The sequence below is a fragment of the Toxoplasma gondii genome, chromosome X (genome assembly GCF_000006565.2).
Source record: "Toxoplasma gondii ME49 chromosome X, whole genome shotgun sequence".
Lineage (NCBI taxonomy): Eukaryota > Apicomplexa > Conoidasida > Eucoccidiorida > Sarcocystidae > Toxoplasma > Toxoplasma gondii.
Window position 1 is genome coordinate 4,465,731 of NC_031478.1, and position 18,447 is coordinate 4,484,177.

At 50.1% G+C, this 18,447-nt stretch overlaps 2 protein-coding genes across 2 annotated transcripts; both read right to left on the reverse strand.

Moving 5' to 3' along the window:
* Positions 1–1,912: 1,912 nt before the first annotated feature.
* On the reverse strand, positions 1,913–8,547 carry HAD2SCP2 (sterol carrier protein-2 HAD-2SCP-2; the record flags this gene model as incomplete). The annotated part of the gene is made up of 9 exons (XM_002368856.1): positions 1,913–2,662; positions 3,048–3,481; positions 3,943–4,228; positions 4,571–4,741; positions 5,407–5,522; positions 6,038–6,143; positions 6,579–6,898; positions 7,233–7,349; positions 8,508–8,547. The coding sequence occupies 9 exons, from the start codon at positions 8,545–8,547 to the stop codon at positions 2,375–2,377; spliced, it is 1,878 nt and encodes a 625-aa protein (XP_002368897.1). The 3' UTR covers positions 1,913–2,374.
* A 1,788-nt stretch (positions 8,548–10,335) lies between these two features.
* Positions 10,336–18,231, reverse strand: TGME49_234580 (ImpB/MucB/SamB family protein). Its single transcript, XM_018780405.1, has 8 exons — positions 18,089–18,231; positions 16,722–16,793; positions 15,815–16,366; positions 15,241–15,303; positions 13,957–14,838; positions 13,339–13,589; positions 12,799–13,007; positions 10,336–12,272 (listed from the first exon to the last, which is right to left on the reverse strand). Exons 1-8 carry the CDS (start codon positions 18,146–18,148, stop codon positions 10,477–10,479), a joined length of 3,885 nt encoding a protein of 1,294 aa, XP_018635850.1. The 5' UTR covers positions 18,149–18,231; the 3' UTR covers positions 10,336–10,476.
* Positions 18,232–18,447: the final 216 nt, after the last annotated feature.

The following is an 18,447-nucleotide window of genomic DNA, read 5'->3' on the forward strand; positions in this document are numbered from 1 at the left end:
GGAATCTGTCTCTACAGCGAACCAAGGCCAGCGCGGCAAAGAAAAACTCACAGTTTAAGGGTCTATCTGCGAGTTGCTGCGGTGGTCTTTCGCACAGTAACCAGTATACAGAAAAAAGAAGAACCGGTGGTGAAGGACAGATGCTAAAGTGCCTAGAGTTGCGTTCACGGGGCACACAGGCGGCTTCGAATCGATTTCTTCATTTCGAACAAGTTCGAATGGGTAGAGTGGACGCTATTTGGTCGCCAGGGTCTCGCAAGCCCTAGATTAGGTTCACACTGAGGATCAGAGAGAACCCAGGGTGATTTGCAAGAGATGCAAGAAAGCGAACCCCAAGAGAGCGGCACCTCTTTACTGGAACCCAACTGGACCATCAAAAGGACTAACTCAGATTCTGCTACTTCTTTAACAAGATATTCAGCGCCACGTTGATGCACAGATGGAGATAAGCAGTGCTTGTATGAAGTTTGAGTTGAAGAGACCTTCGTCTACAGGTGTAAGATTCGTTGGCTAATCTATGACTGTAGCCATGGATCGAGGATCATTTGTCAGAGACAGTATCCAGTTACAGTGTGTACGTACGTCTAGGTTAAATCTCTAACATCCCTCTATCAACAACCCCTAACATCTGATGTCTCATTTGATGTCTTTTTGTCGTTAGATAAATCTAGCAATGCTTGTCGTCAAGTTCCTTGTGTCTATTTAGATGAAGTGGCTGCTCACAGTTGGCGTGTGGTTCCCGAAAGGTTCAGCTCAGGTTTGAGGTTCGTGGAGCGGAACAGAGGCCGAACACATCGTTCAAGGTAATCGCCATTCACGGCCTGTGTCTGCCTTTCGCCAGTGCTTCGCAGATTGAAATAGAATCTCTTCCTCCAGTAACAGAGGAAAAGCGATTCAGAAAACACAGTCTAATTCATGGAATGGCAGGCTACACCAGCCTGGAATCAATCAAAGCAGTAATATGCAGTGTAAGATCGAGCGTGGACTATCGCTTGAAAAAGGCTGGCATTTCACCCTCGCTCCCGTTCTTTGGAAATCGTTGCCCGTTCCATGATGCTTTCGGCAAATATCTCTATCGGCCGAACACCCGCTAACATGGACCGCCTCTTCACCCAAAGAGGGGGGGACTCACAGAAAGACTGGCGGAAGCCCTTTTTCGGGGCCTTTGTCTAAAGCTGCCAGGCCACCCAGCGGACACTGTTCCCGAGGAGAGATTTTTGAGTGGTCGTAGTAATAGATTCGAAACCACCAAAAACTGCGGCTGTTCAACCTGCATCACGTTAGCTTGAAAGTAGTTTTGTTCTCTGAAAGCGTGCAGAAATCCACGAGCAATTCTGCAAACTTCTGGACATCTTCACTCCGGGACAGACTCGCGGGCTCGGCACGTTTACCCGCCCAAATGCGACAACCGACCCACACCCGATACTTCATATTGCCGAAGGACCGCTACTCAAGCTACAGAGTGTCTGTCTTGCAAAGAGCATGTGCGCAAGAAATGGTAGACAAAAACACATGACTGATTCAAATAGATGACTCTCATCAAGCTTCCATTCAAACATCGTCGTAAAACTCTAAATCCGGATTTCTCTGTTCGCCTAACCCGTCGATCTGTAGGGACGCACGTATACACATGCATCCACTCCACGAAATCATACCCCCCATATATATATATATATATATATATACATTTACTTGCTCTTGAAACTCGATGTGTGATTGTATTTTTCTCTACCTCTGTGTGTGTGTCGCTTCATTTCTTCCAGTGTGTTAGATGCAGTGATTCTCAAATCAGCCTTTCGATTTCGGTTAGACCTCGGCGTCCTGATGCGGACCTTTGGAGCCGGCCTGCGTTCCCGGCTAATAGCCAAAGACGTTCAAGATGTTATTGATAAGTTCAATTCGCAGCATATACTCTCTTAAACAAAGCCGTTCCTTCTGTGTTTCCTCATATTTTTTTCGTTCTTCTTCCCTGTCTTCGTTTCCTGTTTTCTTCCTTCCGCAATAGAACGTGGATTCGGCAAACAAAGACTGTCAAGATCTGAAGCTGTAGTCGAAGTCATAATCTCTATCCTGCCCCGAAAAAGGCTTCGTCTGTTTTTCTTTACGTTCGGGACCACCACGAAATTATGCGGCACGTACCACGAGGGACCAGAGAAAAAACTGAAATAGCCTTTATGAAGCTACTCTTTCAAAGACACCCAGGGGGAAGTGTGTAAGCCTTGAGTCCGGCTCCTAACACCATGATGCCTTTTGTTGTCTCTATGCTTCTGGTCATGCCGAGTTGTGAAAATCTACGTAAGTGTATTTCTTGCTGACCTGTTCCACTTCCGGGCAAAAGTCTTGTGTCTGGGATGCCATTTTTTCCAGACTTTTTCTATAGTCGACTGGTTTTGGGGAAGATGTCTGGCGTGAACTTGAGGGCAGCCTGCATCGATCCCTTCAGCTTGATCTTTCCCTGGACAAAAGCAAGCTGCGGATTCATCTTCCCCAGGGCGAGTTTCACGAAATCTTCGTCCAACAAAGTGATGGTGCAGTCGCACGCTGCATGTTCCTGCTCGGCTTCTTCGCGAATTGACGGCGGCATGTTCTTCAGATCCAAAATAACTTTCACGGGGTCCGCGCCCTTGCGCGGGAGAATATTCAGTCGATAGACGCTTTTGATCTAAGAAGGAAAACACGAGCCAGAGAGACATCTACCTCCTTGCGTGCCGCCATCTGTGATCTATCTGCAGAAGCCACCCGTCCACGTACACTCACGCACGCTTATAGCATATATATGTATATATAAATGCGTATATATAAACGTGTCTCCCTATCAGATGTATACATATATATATATATATATACATACAATCGTTCACGTATAGAAATGAAAATGTGTCCGGCTATTAGTTCCATGTACAAAGATGTATAGATGCATATATGTACTTTACGGTGTATGTAAGGGTGTGCATGGCTTTCGCGGGGAGACTGCGGGAGCTCTTTGGTGGCAATAAGGGGTTCGCCTCTTTCGCAGCTTTCCAGACCTTGATCTCAAACCACCTGACCTTTTTCACGAGTTTTTCTCCTTCAGGCGTCGCCAGGTGCCTCTTCATGACTTCGTAGAGAGTCATGCTTTTGAGTTGTTTCGCACGCGGAGACGGCACTTGTGCTTTTCCGGATCCGTGCTTCGCGTCTTTTTCTTCTTTCTTTGGTGGCTCATTTGCTGAGGCGCGAGCGGGCACAGACGAAAAATTGTTCGCCTTCAGGTAGGTTTCGACTGCCAAGTCGGGCGTCATGTCGACGACTTCCCTGGGAATCGGCGGAAACAGACTCGGCGTGAATTTCGTGGCCTTCTGCATGCTGCCCTTGATTTTCATTTTCCCCTGAACAAAAGCCATTTGCGGATTCAACGTTCCCAGACATACGGAGACGAAATTCTCTGCGGCCATCGTGAAAAGCACGTCGGGCGAACTGTGCAAGCCGTCCTCGACGCCTCCGCCTGGGATGAAACATAGAAAACAGCGGAAAAATTTTGGACAGAGACGCCGTCGTGACCCTGTGAAACATCTCCTGCTTTCCAGACATGAGAAACTGGAACGACGCACAACGAATCACGCTACGAGTCGCAACGCAAAGAGAGATTTGCTTCTCTGCCAGATGTCAGCCGAGTCTATGTAGCAGTAGTAGGGATGTACTTTTAGGTGTACTTGCACAGACGCAAACGCGTTGAAAATATGTTGCGAACCGTGTTTTCACTCCCGGCTACGCTCCTGCACCGATGGACTCCACCAAGTGAAATCCGTGTCTACCTTCCTGTTCATCTATCTGTTTTCAAGTATATGTAGGGATGACGATAAAGAGATGGAATCAGGTAAATCCGTTGAGTGTCTTTAGGAGAGAAAGAGGAAACGTGTGATTGGAGTTTTAGGAGATATTCGTAGGCGTCGCCTCGTTCTCTACCTGCATTTCCCTTTTTGAGGTTGATGGACCACGACTTAGTCGTCTTCCCGTCTGTCACATTAAACCCAAAAACGCTGTCAACTTTCTCCTGGAGTTTCTGTCGCGCGTCAGGTGCGTTTCTGATGTAAGCGTCCATCAGCTTAAAAATGACTTCCGCTTTTCCTATGGCTGCCGAGCCTTCTTGAGCACTTGCCCCAGATTTTTTTTCTTCCTTTGCGTCTGATGCACCACGTTGCTCCGCGCGCTTGTCTGTTGGTTTCGTGCCCTGTTGCAACTGCTGCATAACCTAGAGGGAAATGTGCAAGAGTTTTACCCCTGTAAAAACACATGTCTTTCCAAGACCTTTCTTTCTGTCCCTGCGTATCTCAAATCGACTTTTATCAACACAAATACGCCAAAATCCACCTATCGACATGTATATATATATATATATATATATGTACATATATATATATATATATGTCCACAGAGAGGACCGCATGTACACATATATGTATCTATGTACGTACAGTTGCATGTGAGGATTCCGAAACATTTGACATTGGCGTATGCCGCCAATCACAGGCGTGCTTGCACGGATCAGATCTTCGGTCTCTGTTGGACAGGAAAAACTTGCAGATGAGTTTACCATCAACATCGAGTCCTGGAGAGAGGCTGGATACGCCACTTCCCCGGAAAAGTCCCGGATGTGTCTCCATTCTCGCGCGATGTCATCTGGACTGAGAGGTGTGGCGAATGAATGCCCGATGTTTCGTTGCCAGCGCACACTCGCGACCCAACCCGCTCCGACTTCGAGGACCTGTCGAAACGCGTGCGTTTAAACCGAAACAACGCCGACGAAAAAGTGAACAGAGGATCGCCTCCGAAGTACAACTTTCTTTGATACAGGGAAACACGAATGGAGACGCAGGGAAGACAAATCCTGGCTCCCAGAAGTTTGCGAGACAAATAACACACGCAGGCCATTATCACCTGACGCCGACCTGGCACACACTCTCAAAAGACAGAATTGTGGTAAAAACAATTGAGGAAAAAGTTAACCACACATCTGTATGGATTCAGGTATCGTTTTGAGTCTTCGATTACATACGACGAAGACCGAAGACGAACAGATAAATTCCCCCACCAATCCCGTCACATGTACCGGCAGAACTGTATTTTTACCCACGTTTGGCGCATACACTGTTTGAAGCTCATGCTTTCTGTTGCGTGCTAAATGCAGTATCCACCATACTCCCGCGCGTACATTGTCTACGGGAATACAAAAGACAAAATCCAGCAAACCCAGCAGATAAAATACGCGTGCGTATGTTTGCATGCAATGTATGGTGTGTGTGGATGTCTGCTAGTTGTCACGTTCGTACGGAGTCGCCACATGATTAGCGACTAGCTTTTGAGGAATCGTTAGTCAGAACCGCATAGGAAAGCTGCACTTCTTCGCCTCGCGAGACTTTGTCGTCATACCTGGCCAGAGTCTCGGCAGTCTTTGCTGCAGAGAAATGCAACCAGTGGAGCGACGAACTCGGGTTTCATAGCTTCCACGAGATCAGGCGGGAGGACCGTGGCGGTCATGCGTGTGCCTGAAGAAGGAAAAAGCGGAGGCAGGTTTCCACGCAACGATGCAGCTTTACTGCAGGAATGCCAAAGTCAACCCACGCGGTGCAACTAGAAAGAGAAAGAGTGAAGTAACGCCGGCATTTTTTTCATGGACGCTGGTGACCACAGATGACAGAGAGAGCGATGGAATCCACACCAGCTACTGAAGGGATTAGACGGCCGGGTGTCTACAACTCAAACCAAATAAACACAGACATGAGAGTCCCTAGACAGTACTGATTAGGACTCCAGAGATATGAATCTAAACCAGACACAGAAACGGTAGTTGAGTACCTAAACTCCAGTTATACAAAACTCGAGTCTTGTGAATTGATATGCACAAGAATATGGAAGAGGATCCTTTGGCGGGTGGTGGTGAGAATCAAGGCAGGTTGCTGCCTGCTTTGAGTCGTCAGCGACCATGTCAGGAAAAAGCAACATTTGTGCAACACAGGGAAACCTTCATGGACACAGGAAAAGAAACACTGCTGAAACTGACCTGCAAGGGGGGCGATACAGTTGACGAGGATGTTCTTCTTCGCGCCCTCAAACGCGAGCGTCTTCGCAAATCCCACGAGAGCAGACTTGGCTGTCGAGTAGTTGGCCTACACAGAAACCCCAGACCCTCGTTCGCTCTGCAGTCGTCACACTGGGTGAAAGTCATGAATTTCAAATTACTTATACATGGTTTCGCATGGATGCGCGAGCGCCCATGTGCTTCTAAAAACAAAGCTATACACGGACATCTTGGTTGTACATACTTAAACATATATGCATATGAATGTGCATGGATTCATATATGTATGCGTGCATTTCTGTCCGTGTTACGGAAAAAACATGTATGATGCAAAAAGACGAAGAAGGGGCTTATACAAACACTCATTTGAAGACAGTCCGACGGGCTTGTCCAATATGTGCCCTGTGGTACATCACACAACCAGACATGCATATATATATATATACGCATATACATTAACATACATATGACCTTGTAGAAGTCAGACACTCTCTACTATTAGTGTCACGGAGGAGGGGCTGACTTGTCCGAAATTTCCGTATAGTCCTGCGGCGCTGGCTGTCATGATGATTCGGCCGTAGTTTTGTTTCTGCATGACAGGCCACGCGGCCTTAGTGCACGCATACGCGCCTCTGACGTGGACATCGAGGACGAGATTCCAGTCTTGATGAGTCATTTTCATGAAGGAAGCATCGCGCAAAACACCCGCGTTGTTGATGAGAATATCCACTCGGCCAAAGAGCGACAAAGCGTGGTCGATGATCTTTTGGCCGTCCAAAACAGAGTTGTAGTCCGCCGCCGCCTCGCCTCCGCGCGCGCGAATATCCGCGACAACTTGGTCTGCTGGTGGTTTACCTGAAACAGAAAAGCCGATGAAAGAAAATCCCTTTCTTCTACAGAGAGGGTCAAGTAAGCGGGTGAGCGCGCGGGCACTGCACTTAACATGATGACCATGCATGAGAACTTGGAACCGGTAAACAAGGACACTGAAGATACATACCAGTACGACGGGGCAAATGCCGAAGAGCAACGAGAAAAACGGGCATCCGGAAGGTTTTAGAAACTCGCCAGAGCCTTTCTCTGAAGGGAGAAGGTCGGAGAAGTCGAGTGCGTGAAAGAAAGATCGAGACTACAAACAGATGCTTTGCTAATCGGTGAAAACGGATCGTTTTCTCACTCTTCGCAGACTCGCTCGCGGCGCCAGAGAGGGCAACCCCGACATCGTTGACGAGAACTTTTGCTCCACGAGCCGCCAGGAGAAGAGCGTATTCGCGACCCAAGCCTCCGCCCGCCCCTGAAGAAACACACAGACGCCGATTTATGTTCCTCCTGGTCTTCAACGGCGCATCAGAAACACACTAGCTGGAACGCAGTCCTAAGCCGCAACAGTGCACACGAATGTAAACCCGTGTGTCCTTAAAACCAAATCAAATAATGCATATCCACGTATAAGTGTATGTGTAGATATGTGCGTTTGCATGCACTTCTTTATATGGTCTTCTCGTTCAAAGCACAACGTGGGAGACAGTCTGATTTCGCGAGAGGATGCTCGCTCTGAAACTCAGTTTAATTTCACGTTCATGGGTGCATCACCGGGATCTACAAGGTTTACATTTTCAGCTTTTCATCATTCGCATTAGTGAATACGGCTTAACTGCTGGTCGCGGAAGTGAGACGAACAGATCACATCTGTCTAGGGTTTGAATCTGGTTTCTTTTGCTGATGTTGTAGAAACCAGTGACGACAAGACTCCCACGTCTTCATTCGGCTGACAAGGGCGATGGCATCCAGTGTTCGAGGCTGTATATAAATTAGAAAAAGTGTTCGCCTCACAACCCCTCCAAACGTGCAATTTGAACTCGAATCATTGTTGAAATGTGTTTATCAGCGGCCTGCTGCGATTCATCGCCTTCACAAGCAACTCTTTGACAGAATCCGCAGAACTCAGACGACTCTTTCTTTGCAGGACGTCATGAAGGGGCGGGCACATGGAAGCGCTTACACTACGTTAACTGTAATTGTGTAGTGTCGGCCAAAAAGACGAGAAGTACGGGTCTTCGTCCACATTACCAAGCAACCGGATAATTTACCAAACCATCAAATCACGTAACCTTATTCGGGGATGTCTTATCCACAGAGAAAGCAAGCCCTGAATTTCCCCAGCACTAAGGCGCGCGAAGAAGAAGCATCTAGACGGCCCAAAGCGAGTAAAAAATATCATTGTGAGTGTCGGATGGATGAGCCCATCTCAAAGACAATGACAATCGTTTGAGCGTTATTATTTCGTCTGCCTTTTCCCCGTGTAGCGCCGATTAATATCAAATGCATCTCGTTCCGAGAGAAAACGATGTTATACAACAAGGTATGAATTTGTACACGAGACGTCGGTATTGACACGAATGTTTGCTTCGCCCTGAGAGTCTGAAATACCGTTTTTCCACAGCAAGCGTACCGGTGACGATTGCCACTTGGCCGTCGAATCGCACGGGCATTTTGTTGGAAGAGGAACCTGGGAATCTGGAACAATCGTAGAACTCAGAAATTGCAGCGACAGGATTCTCGAGAAAGTGTCAGCACCTGTTCCTGAGCCTATTCCCTGTAGAAGCGAGAAACTGAAGCGAGCAAGCCTTGCCACAAAAATCAGAAGAAGCGTTCTTGTCAGGGGTAACCGAAGCTCGAGAAAAACACAGAGCATGGGGTGGAGCTTACGTTCTCTTTCAACAGACAGAATCCCCTCATACACGTTTTGATGTATCCTACGCGGGCGAACAAGCAAGACCCGCAATTGGTCTTTCCTCCTACAGACAAGGATCGGTTTTTACACGCAGTGCCATCTCGTTAACGTGCCGACCACCAAGCCATCTTGCGCCTTGAGATGCCGGCTTTTTGGTGACTGTTCTGATCCGTTTCTATTTTTTGGCCACTCTCAAGTGTCGCTCGATTCTGGAAGAAACACTGGAAACCAGCTTCCAAAGAAACACTGCGACTGCAGCTTCTCTGGACCTCGGCTCAACGACTCAATCGAGCTTTCAGAAGCGTGCTGCCCTGCGTTTACAATCGTTCACTTTTCTTTCGAGGAAGTTGATCAGCGAACAAGGTTTGACACGGCGTACCGAAGCATATCTCCACATGCACTTAACATAACAAGGGAAAGGCAAGAACATGCAGAATCTCAAACTTCACAGAGAGCCAAATGCTCGCGAGAGTCCTGGGTTCGAAACGCAAGTGTGTGTGCGTGCTGAAGAATCCGCTCACGAGGATATCACTTTCTGTGACTCAAACCCGCAGGAAGCTGTGGTCGTGCGCCCACTTGTGTGTTTTGCGGAACGGAAGCGTCTCAGTGCGGACTTTGCATAGGAAACGGAGGGAGAAGCGATCTCATAAAAACACTGGATAGTGAACCCCCCTCGCACTGTTTCGCAGCTCGGTCTTGCCCATTTCGAAGCATCGTTTGAAGGATTCTGATATTGCAAGTTCTTTAATACAGAAGGAAACAAAATAAGGGCATCTTATTTCCATGTACCCTGTACGAGTACAAGCGCCTCAAGTAAAGGCGCGTGATTCCACACCAGTGAGGAACCGACACGCGGAAATTGACGACGACCAAAGATACGTGCGACCTGAGCTATTTTGCAGAAATGTTCACGCTACGAAACCTCAGAAGGCTCGCTGCATCCTCTTCTTTTGTGAATCTCGAAACACCCAATATCTGACGGGGGTATCCTCTGCGCTAATTCGACGGTAGACCAGTAACGTAACTTAATCACTACAGACAACCAAGTTCTTTATGACTTCTCCGTGGGATTTAGGTCCACTGTCACTATCAACACTCGGACGGTTTTTCATTGACAAGATTTCCTGTTTGGCGACTCGTGTCCACACTACAGAACGCTCTGGCGTCGTTTCATCTACCAATTATATGCTATCGTTTTCTAGAAAATGCGTCCTTGGTGGTCGTCGCATGACCACGCGCGCGTTTTGGCTCTACAACAGTACGGTTTGCGAAATTCGCGGTTACTCTTCCAGGAACTTGACTGCGTTTTTTTTACAGAAAAGCTGGGTCGTCTCATCCGGCCGGCTGCCTTTAAGCGATTTCGAAGAAAAAACTGGACGAGGCACAATCTGAAACGGTTCGCGCGAGGCAGCAGACCCCCCGCTGTTTCAGTTCGTAGCTGTGTTTGAAGTGACAAACCAATTTCGTTCCTTCCCTCAAATCGGATCGGCGTATGCAGACCTCCAAGAGACCTGCGACTCGCAGTCTCTGAGCCTTTCTACACCTCTGCTGTTTTCGGACATCTGAAGGTCGCGCTGGACTGAACACAAACCAGTTGTTCTCTAACAGCCCACAGCGTTCCCTTCTGGCCCCTGCATCTACACTTTCCTAAGCGTTTTCTGCCTTTTGGGGGGGATCTCTGGTGGCTCTAAAAATCGACTCTCCGCTTTTTCGCGAAGAGTTGCCTACGGAGAAAGGCGTCGAGCGTCAGCTGATTTTCTTCCTCGAGCAGCTGCTGCTCTCGACGCATGCGCTCCCTCACGCGCTGGCTCTGCGACGCCTCGACTTGGGCGACCGCCTGCGAGGCCGTCGAAGGCAAACACTTCGGATTAGTTTCCTTGAAAACGAACGCAGCCATGTGCTCGTCCAGGTGTACCTGCACCTCTGAGAGCGGCACCAAACTCTTGCACTGGTGACAGAGCACCAGGTCCCCGCGCGGCGACTTCGGCGCGGCTCGAGCCAAGCTGCATGCAGGCGAGGACGACCGAGCAGAGGCGGGAGAAAGCGAGGGCGAACGGGAGAGCAGCAGCACGGCTTCGTCGCCAGAGCCTGCTCGCTCTTCCGCCTCGTCCTCGATCGCAACCTCCGAGTCGCTGCTCACAGGAATCGTCTCAGCGTCCCGTTTGTCTTCGTCCGAAACGACAGGCAGAGTTTCCTGCCATGCGTCCTCTGCGGGCTCCGCCTCGCCGCCCGCGCCACTCGCGTCGTGACTGCGGGGCGGAGACCCGATAACTCCGAGGAGCCCTGGGGAGACAACCGCGTTTCGAGGGTGACAGATGGAGACGGCAACAGAACCTCTCTCGGATTCCACCTTCTTTCCGCCGTCGGTCCCGGAGACTCGCGCCTCCTGGCCGTCACCTCCGTGTTCTCCGTCTTCTTCTCTGCCTTCCAAGGTCCGGTCGCCACTGTCAGCCCGGTGGTCCTCGGCAGAGGAGACAGTCGAGACAAGACACACTTTGTTCGCTTTCGCCTCCTCTTGGGAGGGATCGGAAACGTAGACGACGTCGAGAGAGACGCCTCGCGTGTGGAGGGGCGAGTGCATTTCGGAATCCGGTTTTGAAGACTCTTCTTTGCTTCTCTCATCTTCCACTGAGGAACAGCTTCCTCTGTCGGCGTATGCTTCGTCTCTTTGAGGACTCTGGACAGGTCTGCGACCCTCTCCGTCCTCTCCGTCCTCTTCGGCCTCTCCGTCGTCCCCGGCACCTTTCGCTGCATCTTCGGACTTGCAGTCTCTCTCAGATGTTCGCTCGTTCCGCCTCGAGAGCCCTTTCGAAGCGTTCGCGGGAAGTGGAGAAGTCGGCAAGAGACGAAAGGAACCCGCAGCCTCGCTTGAGCTTCTGGACTGCTTCCCAGGAGTCAGTTCCACTGTAGAGACACCTTCGAGTTCGGGTGTTGCCTCTCCCCTTTTCTCCGCCGCCAAGAAGCTGTCGACAACCACGCCCTCAGTCTCCACCTCGGCCCGAACGTCACTTCGCCTCGCGTTCTCCGCACCGTCGCCTGCCTCCACTGCTTCGCCTCCACCTGCAGGCTTCACTGAGAAGACATTCGCGCGTCCCGACACCCGCCTGTCTCCGCCATCTCGCGTGCCTGTGTGGGCCTCGACGCTCTGTTGCTTCGGCACCACCGCGCCGCCTCTGGGCTCTGCGTCCTGGGCAGCCGCGCCCCGCCGGCGTTTCAGGCGTTCGGAGACGCCAACTTGGAAGAACTGGGTGATTCGCGGAGTCGCCTCGAGCTCCGCATTCTCAAAGTCGGATACGGCGAGACCGATTTTGACGCAGGGTGGGAGGCGCGCGCCACACTCGCGCGAAAGCCGCAAAAGAGCCGCCAGAGTCGCTCGCTGAATCTCCTCGAGCGTCGGAGCAGCGAGCGCCTTCCGCCGAGGCGAGAGCGGACCTGATCGCGAGAGCTGCTGAAACCACGGAGGCCCTGTACGGTAGTACACCGCTGCACAGCAGAGAACAAGGGACAGAGGGGTGAACACTCTGGAAAAGAAGAAAGCGCGCGCTGCAACAGAGAGAAAGATGACTGCTCGCACTAAACAGACGGAGAAAGAAGGGTGTCTGTAGTAATGACACGAGACGGTGAGGAGCCCGAAAAGAGAGCGAATGAGAGCAGTCAATCTCGAGTGGCCATACACGTCCGGGAAAACCGAAGAAGAGATGAAGACGGAAAACACACCAGCATTCTCCGCGCTGAAAAATGCGAAAAGGAGAAACCCCAGCTCCCCGAAAAAAGAAAAAAGGCAAGTGAACCTCTCCCGTCCACCTTCTTGGTAAAGGGCAAACGAGCATTTGTATGCAGACACACACAGATATATCTAAACGTGTGTATAGATATTTATGCTTTTAGGAAGGATAGGTTGGAGACAACGGTTTTGTGTTTACACTGTGGTATATGTGTAGGCAGTGGGTTCTATGCACTGTGTGAATTTTGTCCTGTTCAGTTTTTAGTATTTCTTTTCAGTTCTCACTGAGAGTCTTGGGAGCCCGTTTGTAGGCAGAGAACTCCTGTTCGGCTCGCCGAAACAGCTCGAGACAGAGGCCAGAGAGCCAATCTGCGAGGCCGCCGCGATTCATCGCAAGCTGTACGGGGTCCGCAGCGCCAGGTGGAAAGGCCTTGAAGGCCAGCATGGACTTCACACGCAAATTCGCCTTCACTCCTTCGCCTTCGAGGTCGCCTCTGAAAAACGAAATAAATCTTTCGCTGCAGACATGTCTCAGTCCCGCAAGTGCTGACTCCTTTCTCTTGCACTCGCGGCTTCTTGCCAGTTCTCCTTTCTTCGTCATCGCCTCCTCCTTCTTGTCTCTTCCCTCCTCACCGTTCTTCTTCTTTCCCCCTTCTCCGCCGGCTTTCCTCTCCCTCCGTCTCTTCTCCTCTTTTCTCGTTTCTCCTCTTTTCTCTTTTCACCTCTGTCCTCTTCCGTTCTCTATCCTCTTCTGTCCTCTATCCTCTTCTGTTCTCTTGTCCTTCATTTCCTCTCTCCTCTCTCTTCGTTTCTCTGCCGTCTTACTTGAGGACGTTGGAGAGACTTTCGGCCTCTTCGCGTCCAAGTTTGGCGACGAGGTGGTCGAAGGGGATTTCTCTGAGGTCTTTGACTCTCGGCTTATCTGGAAAGGCTGCGGCGATTCGCCGGCCGCGCTTGCCGCGAAAGCCTCGCAAGTCTCGCAGCTCCAGAGGGCCGAGGAAGTCCGCCGCCAGCTCGGAAGGGACCAGCACCTGCCGGTCGGGCTTGAACTTTGCAGAAGCTGTCTTTGCTAAGAACTGCATGCAGAGAAAAGGCGAACGAAGGAAAATTCGCGATGCGGAGGTAGCCAGCAGCCTCTGAGAGATTCTCGCTTGTGCCGAGTCCTCTTACGGCGTTCCATGAGAAACGCACCTGAAGGGAACATGGCTGGCGTACAGTTCCGCCGCAACTGATGGCTTTTCAAGTGATGAACTAAACTCGACCCGATGGACGACTGATGAAGACCGCTGACAATGTAGGATGACCCTATATCCAACAACATTTACGTTTCTCCACGTCGGCCCTGTTTTCGGTGTCATGTGGGGAGGACTGCAAGTGCACTTCACACTTTGGTCATGGGAGTCCCCTTTTTCTCTACTCCTCCGTCTCTCGCTTCCGCCTCACTTTGCTTCTTGCGACGGCGCCGCTCATGGTAAACTGGGACCGCAGCTTGACGAGGTTTCGCAGGCGGAGGAGAAGGACGCCGCCGACCAGCAGCCACAGAGCCTCCAGAGAGAAGTCGAGTTTTCGCCTCGTCTCTCCCCCGCAAACGTCGATAAGGAGGTCCACGTCGTCAGGAGGCAGAGGCCCGCCGAAACCGGCAACTCTGCGCGACGCCGCTTCGCCAGCGACAGAAGAAGACGAAGAACAGGCAGAAAGAGAAGGCGAGAGAGACGAATGGGCAGCAGGGAGGGGAGAAGGATGAGGCGGAAGAGAAGAGGAGGAAGACTGAAAAGAGGACGGGGAAGGAGAGGAAGCAGAGGGTGGCGATACGCGAGGACAGACAGAACTTGGAGGTTTCCTGCCGAGTCCATGAAAAGGCATGGCATTTCCCGGTAGAGACCGTTGTGGGGTCGCTGGCGGCCCTGTCCGCGGCACGGCTGCGAGGTGTACGTACACCTGGTCGTCGAGGAGCTCCGGGAGAAGAGCACCGAGTTCGGCTCTCACCTCTGCTTTTCCCTTCCCGTCGAGCCACTCCCGCAACAGGGCGGCCTGAGAAGTCAAATCGAGGCCGTCAGGTCGACCTCGGCCTGCCGAGGAAGGAGGCGAAGAGGCGCCGCCGAGTCCGATTCCTTCCCTCCTCCCATCTTCTGTCTCGTTCAGTCGCTCTGTCGAGCAAGAAGGAACGGAAGAAGAAAGAGAAGAAGGAAAAGAAGATCGATTCAATTCGAGTCTCTGGAAGAAAGGCGAAAGGATGTCCGCCACCTGATTTGAGAGATCGATAAAGACCTCGTCAATCGAAGCCCGCTCGACACAGGGATACTGCTCCACAATGATCGACAGAACCTGCAAAAAAAAGGAAACAAATTCACGACCCAATGAAAAAAAACCAGGCAGACACAAATGACCCTTCACGCACGGGAGTCTGTACGTGAAAAAACAAGACCTACAACAGACGAAGCTAACGATCCAGTGGTATGTATATCTACATACAACTCTCTCTCTCCATCTACATAACTCTCTCTCTCCATCTACATAACTCTCTCTCTCTCTATATATATATATTTACATACCTGCCTCTCTCTACCTCTTCCTATATGCCTCTCACGTTTTATATTTATATGCCTATATCCATGTTGCTTTCTCCGAAAGGTTGGGGTCCGTAGAGGGGGTGTACATACACTGCACAGGGCGCGTACAGAGCGCAGATTTCGATGACTGGGAAGAGTGGGGAGAACAAAGACGCACCTCGTCGGAAGCCAGACGATATCTCTCGAGAGACACTTTGTCTGTGTCGGGACGGCTGGGTACCTGGGGACAACAGAAGGCAGAGCGGGGAACAACAGACTTTGGAAGATCTGGAGAGCCGAGTGTACAGACAGCGCCGGGAGAGGCGACCAGAGTGGAGGAGCCCGTTTCGGCAGAGTGACCTGCTCACTCCCCTCCGTCCACTCAAAAAACAGCTTTCGTTCACCTCTTTTCGTCAAGAGGAAAGAAAAGAAATTACACAGCTAAGGAAACCCTACGCTGTACGTACACCTCCCATGACCAATGTCTCTCCCTTGCCACGTCGACGGATACATACACAATTTCAGTACAAACAAACATCTCACAGTATACATATATATCTATATATCTATATATCAAGTTACATATATATATATATATATATATATATGGTTGCAGAAATGTGAATGTAGCTGTACATCTTTACATATACGTGTAGGTATGCATGGAAAGAATGAGCGTCGGTAAATAGCAATTTGAATCTTGACAGGCTATGGAGGTTCTCAGGAGGGCTCCGCTTGACAGTGTCTCTCACGTGAGCGGGGATAGAAGAAGTCGCGCCTTTCTCTCTCCGAGGTGAAAACGCAGGAGAGACAGTTGCCGATGGCATTTGCTCTTCTCCCTCCTTCCCTCTTCCGAGGCCATGCCGTTCCCCAGACAAGTCTCCGCCGTCCAGACCCTCTCCATTGAGACCGGGAGAGACGACAGAAGAACGAGAAAGAGAAGAAGAGGAAGAACAAGCGATAGACGAAGAGGAGGAACAAGGAGAGAGAGAAGAACAAGAGGTCGACGAAGAGGAGGAACAAGGAGAGGAAGAACAAGCGATAGACGAAGAGGAGGAACAAGGAGAGAGAGAAGAACAAGAGGTCGACGAAGAGGAGGAACAAGGAGAGGAAGAACAAGCGATAGACGAAGAGGAGGAACAAGGAGAGAGAGAAGAGGAAGACATGCTGTCGTTGACCACGTGAAGCAGGTCTACATGAATGATGTGGAGATTAGGGAATTTCTTCTCGAGCACGGTGCATAAGTCGCCGCGTTTGATGCCGAGCCGGCGAGCGGCGTAGTTGACAGCAATGGCGAGGTTCCACTGAGGCGAGAACGCAACAGAAGAAGAGAGTCTGACAGAGAAAAGTAAAGCCACCGGCAGAAGAGAGCAGCAAAGCAGAGACTCCCAGAGGCGCTAGAAGTCGGAACGGAGGCTTCTGCAACAGCAGAGAAGACGAAAGGAGACAGCAGAATCAACCTCAGAGACACGGAGAGAGCGACACCAACGGCGTCAAGGAAACAGCGCAGTGAAAGGAGAGAAACGAAAAAGAAAAAGACTCTTTTAAAGGGACTGGACTGCGGGAGAGAGAGCGTCGAACCCTTTCCAGAAAGGGCATTTCGACCGCAAAGAAAATGCGTATCCAGGTGTACATACAGCCGAGAGTGGCGAGAGCTACCTGGCGCACGACGAGAGGCTCGCTGACTGGGATGCCGAGTCGCCGGTGTTCGACTTGGCAGTAGAAGCAGTCCTGTGGATAGAGAAAAGAATTTCATGAGAAAAGCCGTTCGCTCGTGAGACAAACACAGAACACAGACGAGGCGGTGCCCGTTGTTCCTCGATCCAGAAGAAAAACCACGAAACTGTGTCGAGAGATTGAACAAGAGATTGAACAAGAGATTGAACAAGAGATTGAACAGGGAAAGCAATGACCGACGCCTCGGCCTCGCAAGAAAGGCAACAAAAGCGGTCCTCCTACTTTCGGGCTCCTGAGAGCTGCCAGATTCTCTAGTTCCCCCAGAAACACCCGCATGCGCGTTCGAGATCTATACACGCACCGAGACCTACAAATACATATATATAAAAACATATGTATATATATATATATAGATATATAGATATATATATTCGCACACACACAAGTATATATATATATATATATGTATGTATAAGTATGCATATACATGTACCCATGTATAAACACGTATGTACATGCATGCGCGCATACGAACAGATATAAATATGCATCTATATGTATTGATAACGTGCATGTATGTGTACGGATAAACTACTCAGCCAGCGACTTTGACTGACGGAGAATTCTGTCTCAGATTCGCGTGGAAATCCGCGTCTCTCTGCCTCCGACAAGGACGGCTGGAGCAGAGGAGAACAGAGAGGTAGCCCGATGTACACCAGACAGAGCAAGGCACGGAGACAGAGACAGAGGTAGACAGAAAAGAATAGAAGCAGAGACGAGGAGAGAGAAGCGAGGGAGAGAAGCGAGAGAGAAGAAGAGAAAGAGAAGAGAGGGAAAGAAGAGAGAGAGGAAAGAAGAGAAGGAGAAGAGAAAGAGGAGAAAAGAAAGAGAAGAAGAGAGAGAGAAGAGAGAGAAGAGAGAGAAGAGAGGGGAAAGAAGAGAAGGAGAAGAGAAAGAGGAGAAAAGAAAGAGAAGAAGAGAGAGAGAAGAGAGAGAAGAGAGAGAAGAGAGAGAAGAGAGAGAAGAGAGGGGAAAGAAGAGAAGGAGAAGAGAAAGAGAACAAGAGAGAGAGGAAAGAAGAGAGAGAGGAAGAGAGAGAGAAGAAGTGAGAGAGAAGAGAGAGAGAGAAAAGAGAGAGAAGAGAGAGAGCAGAGAGGGAAAGAAGAGAGAGAGGAAAGAAGAGAAAGAGAAGAAGAGAGAGAGAAGAGAGAGAGGAAAAAGGAGAAGGAGAGAGAGAGAAGAAGTTAGAGAGAAGAAGTTAGAGAAAAGAAGAGAGAGAAAAGAGAGAAGAGGGAGACACAGCTTCGTTTGCAGAGAAGCCGAGGCCGGAGACAAAGTCTTCCACTCACCAGATCGAGGTGGACAACGACAGGAATGGTGCGCCGAGTGTCTCGGGCGCGGGCCAGCATCTTGCGGCTCGCAGAGGGCGCGAAAAAAACCAGCAGAGAAATCGGAACGGGCGGGCAGAAAGAAAGGAAAAACGAAAAAAATCAGGAAAAACGAAAAAAATCGGATAAAACGAGAAAAATCAGGAAAAACGAAAAAAATCGGATAAAACGAGAAAAATCAGGAAAAACGGAAAGAGGCAGAAAAAGGGAGGAGAGAAAAAAGAAGCAGAAAGAAAACAGTAAAAGAGAGAAGACGAGGACGGGGGAAGAGAAGAAATAAGGCGATGGAGAGAGGAGAAAAGGAGAGCAGAGAAGAGGAG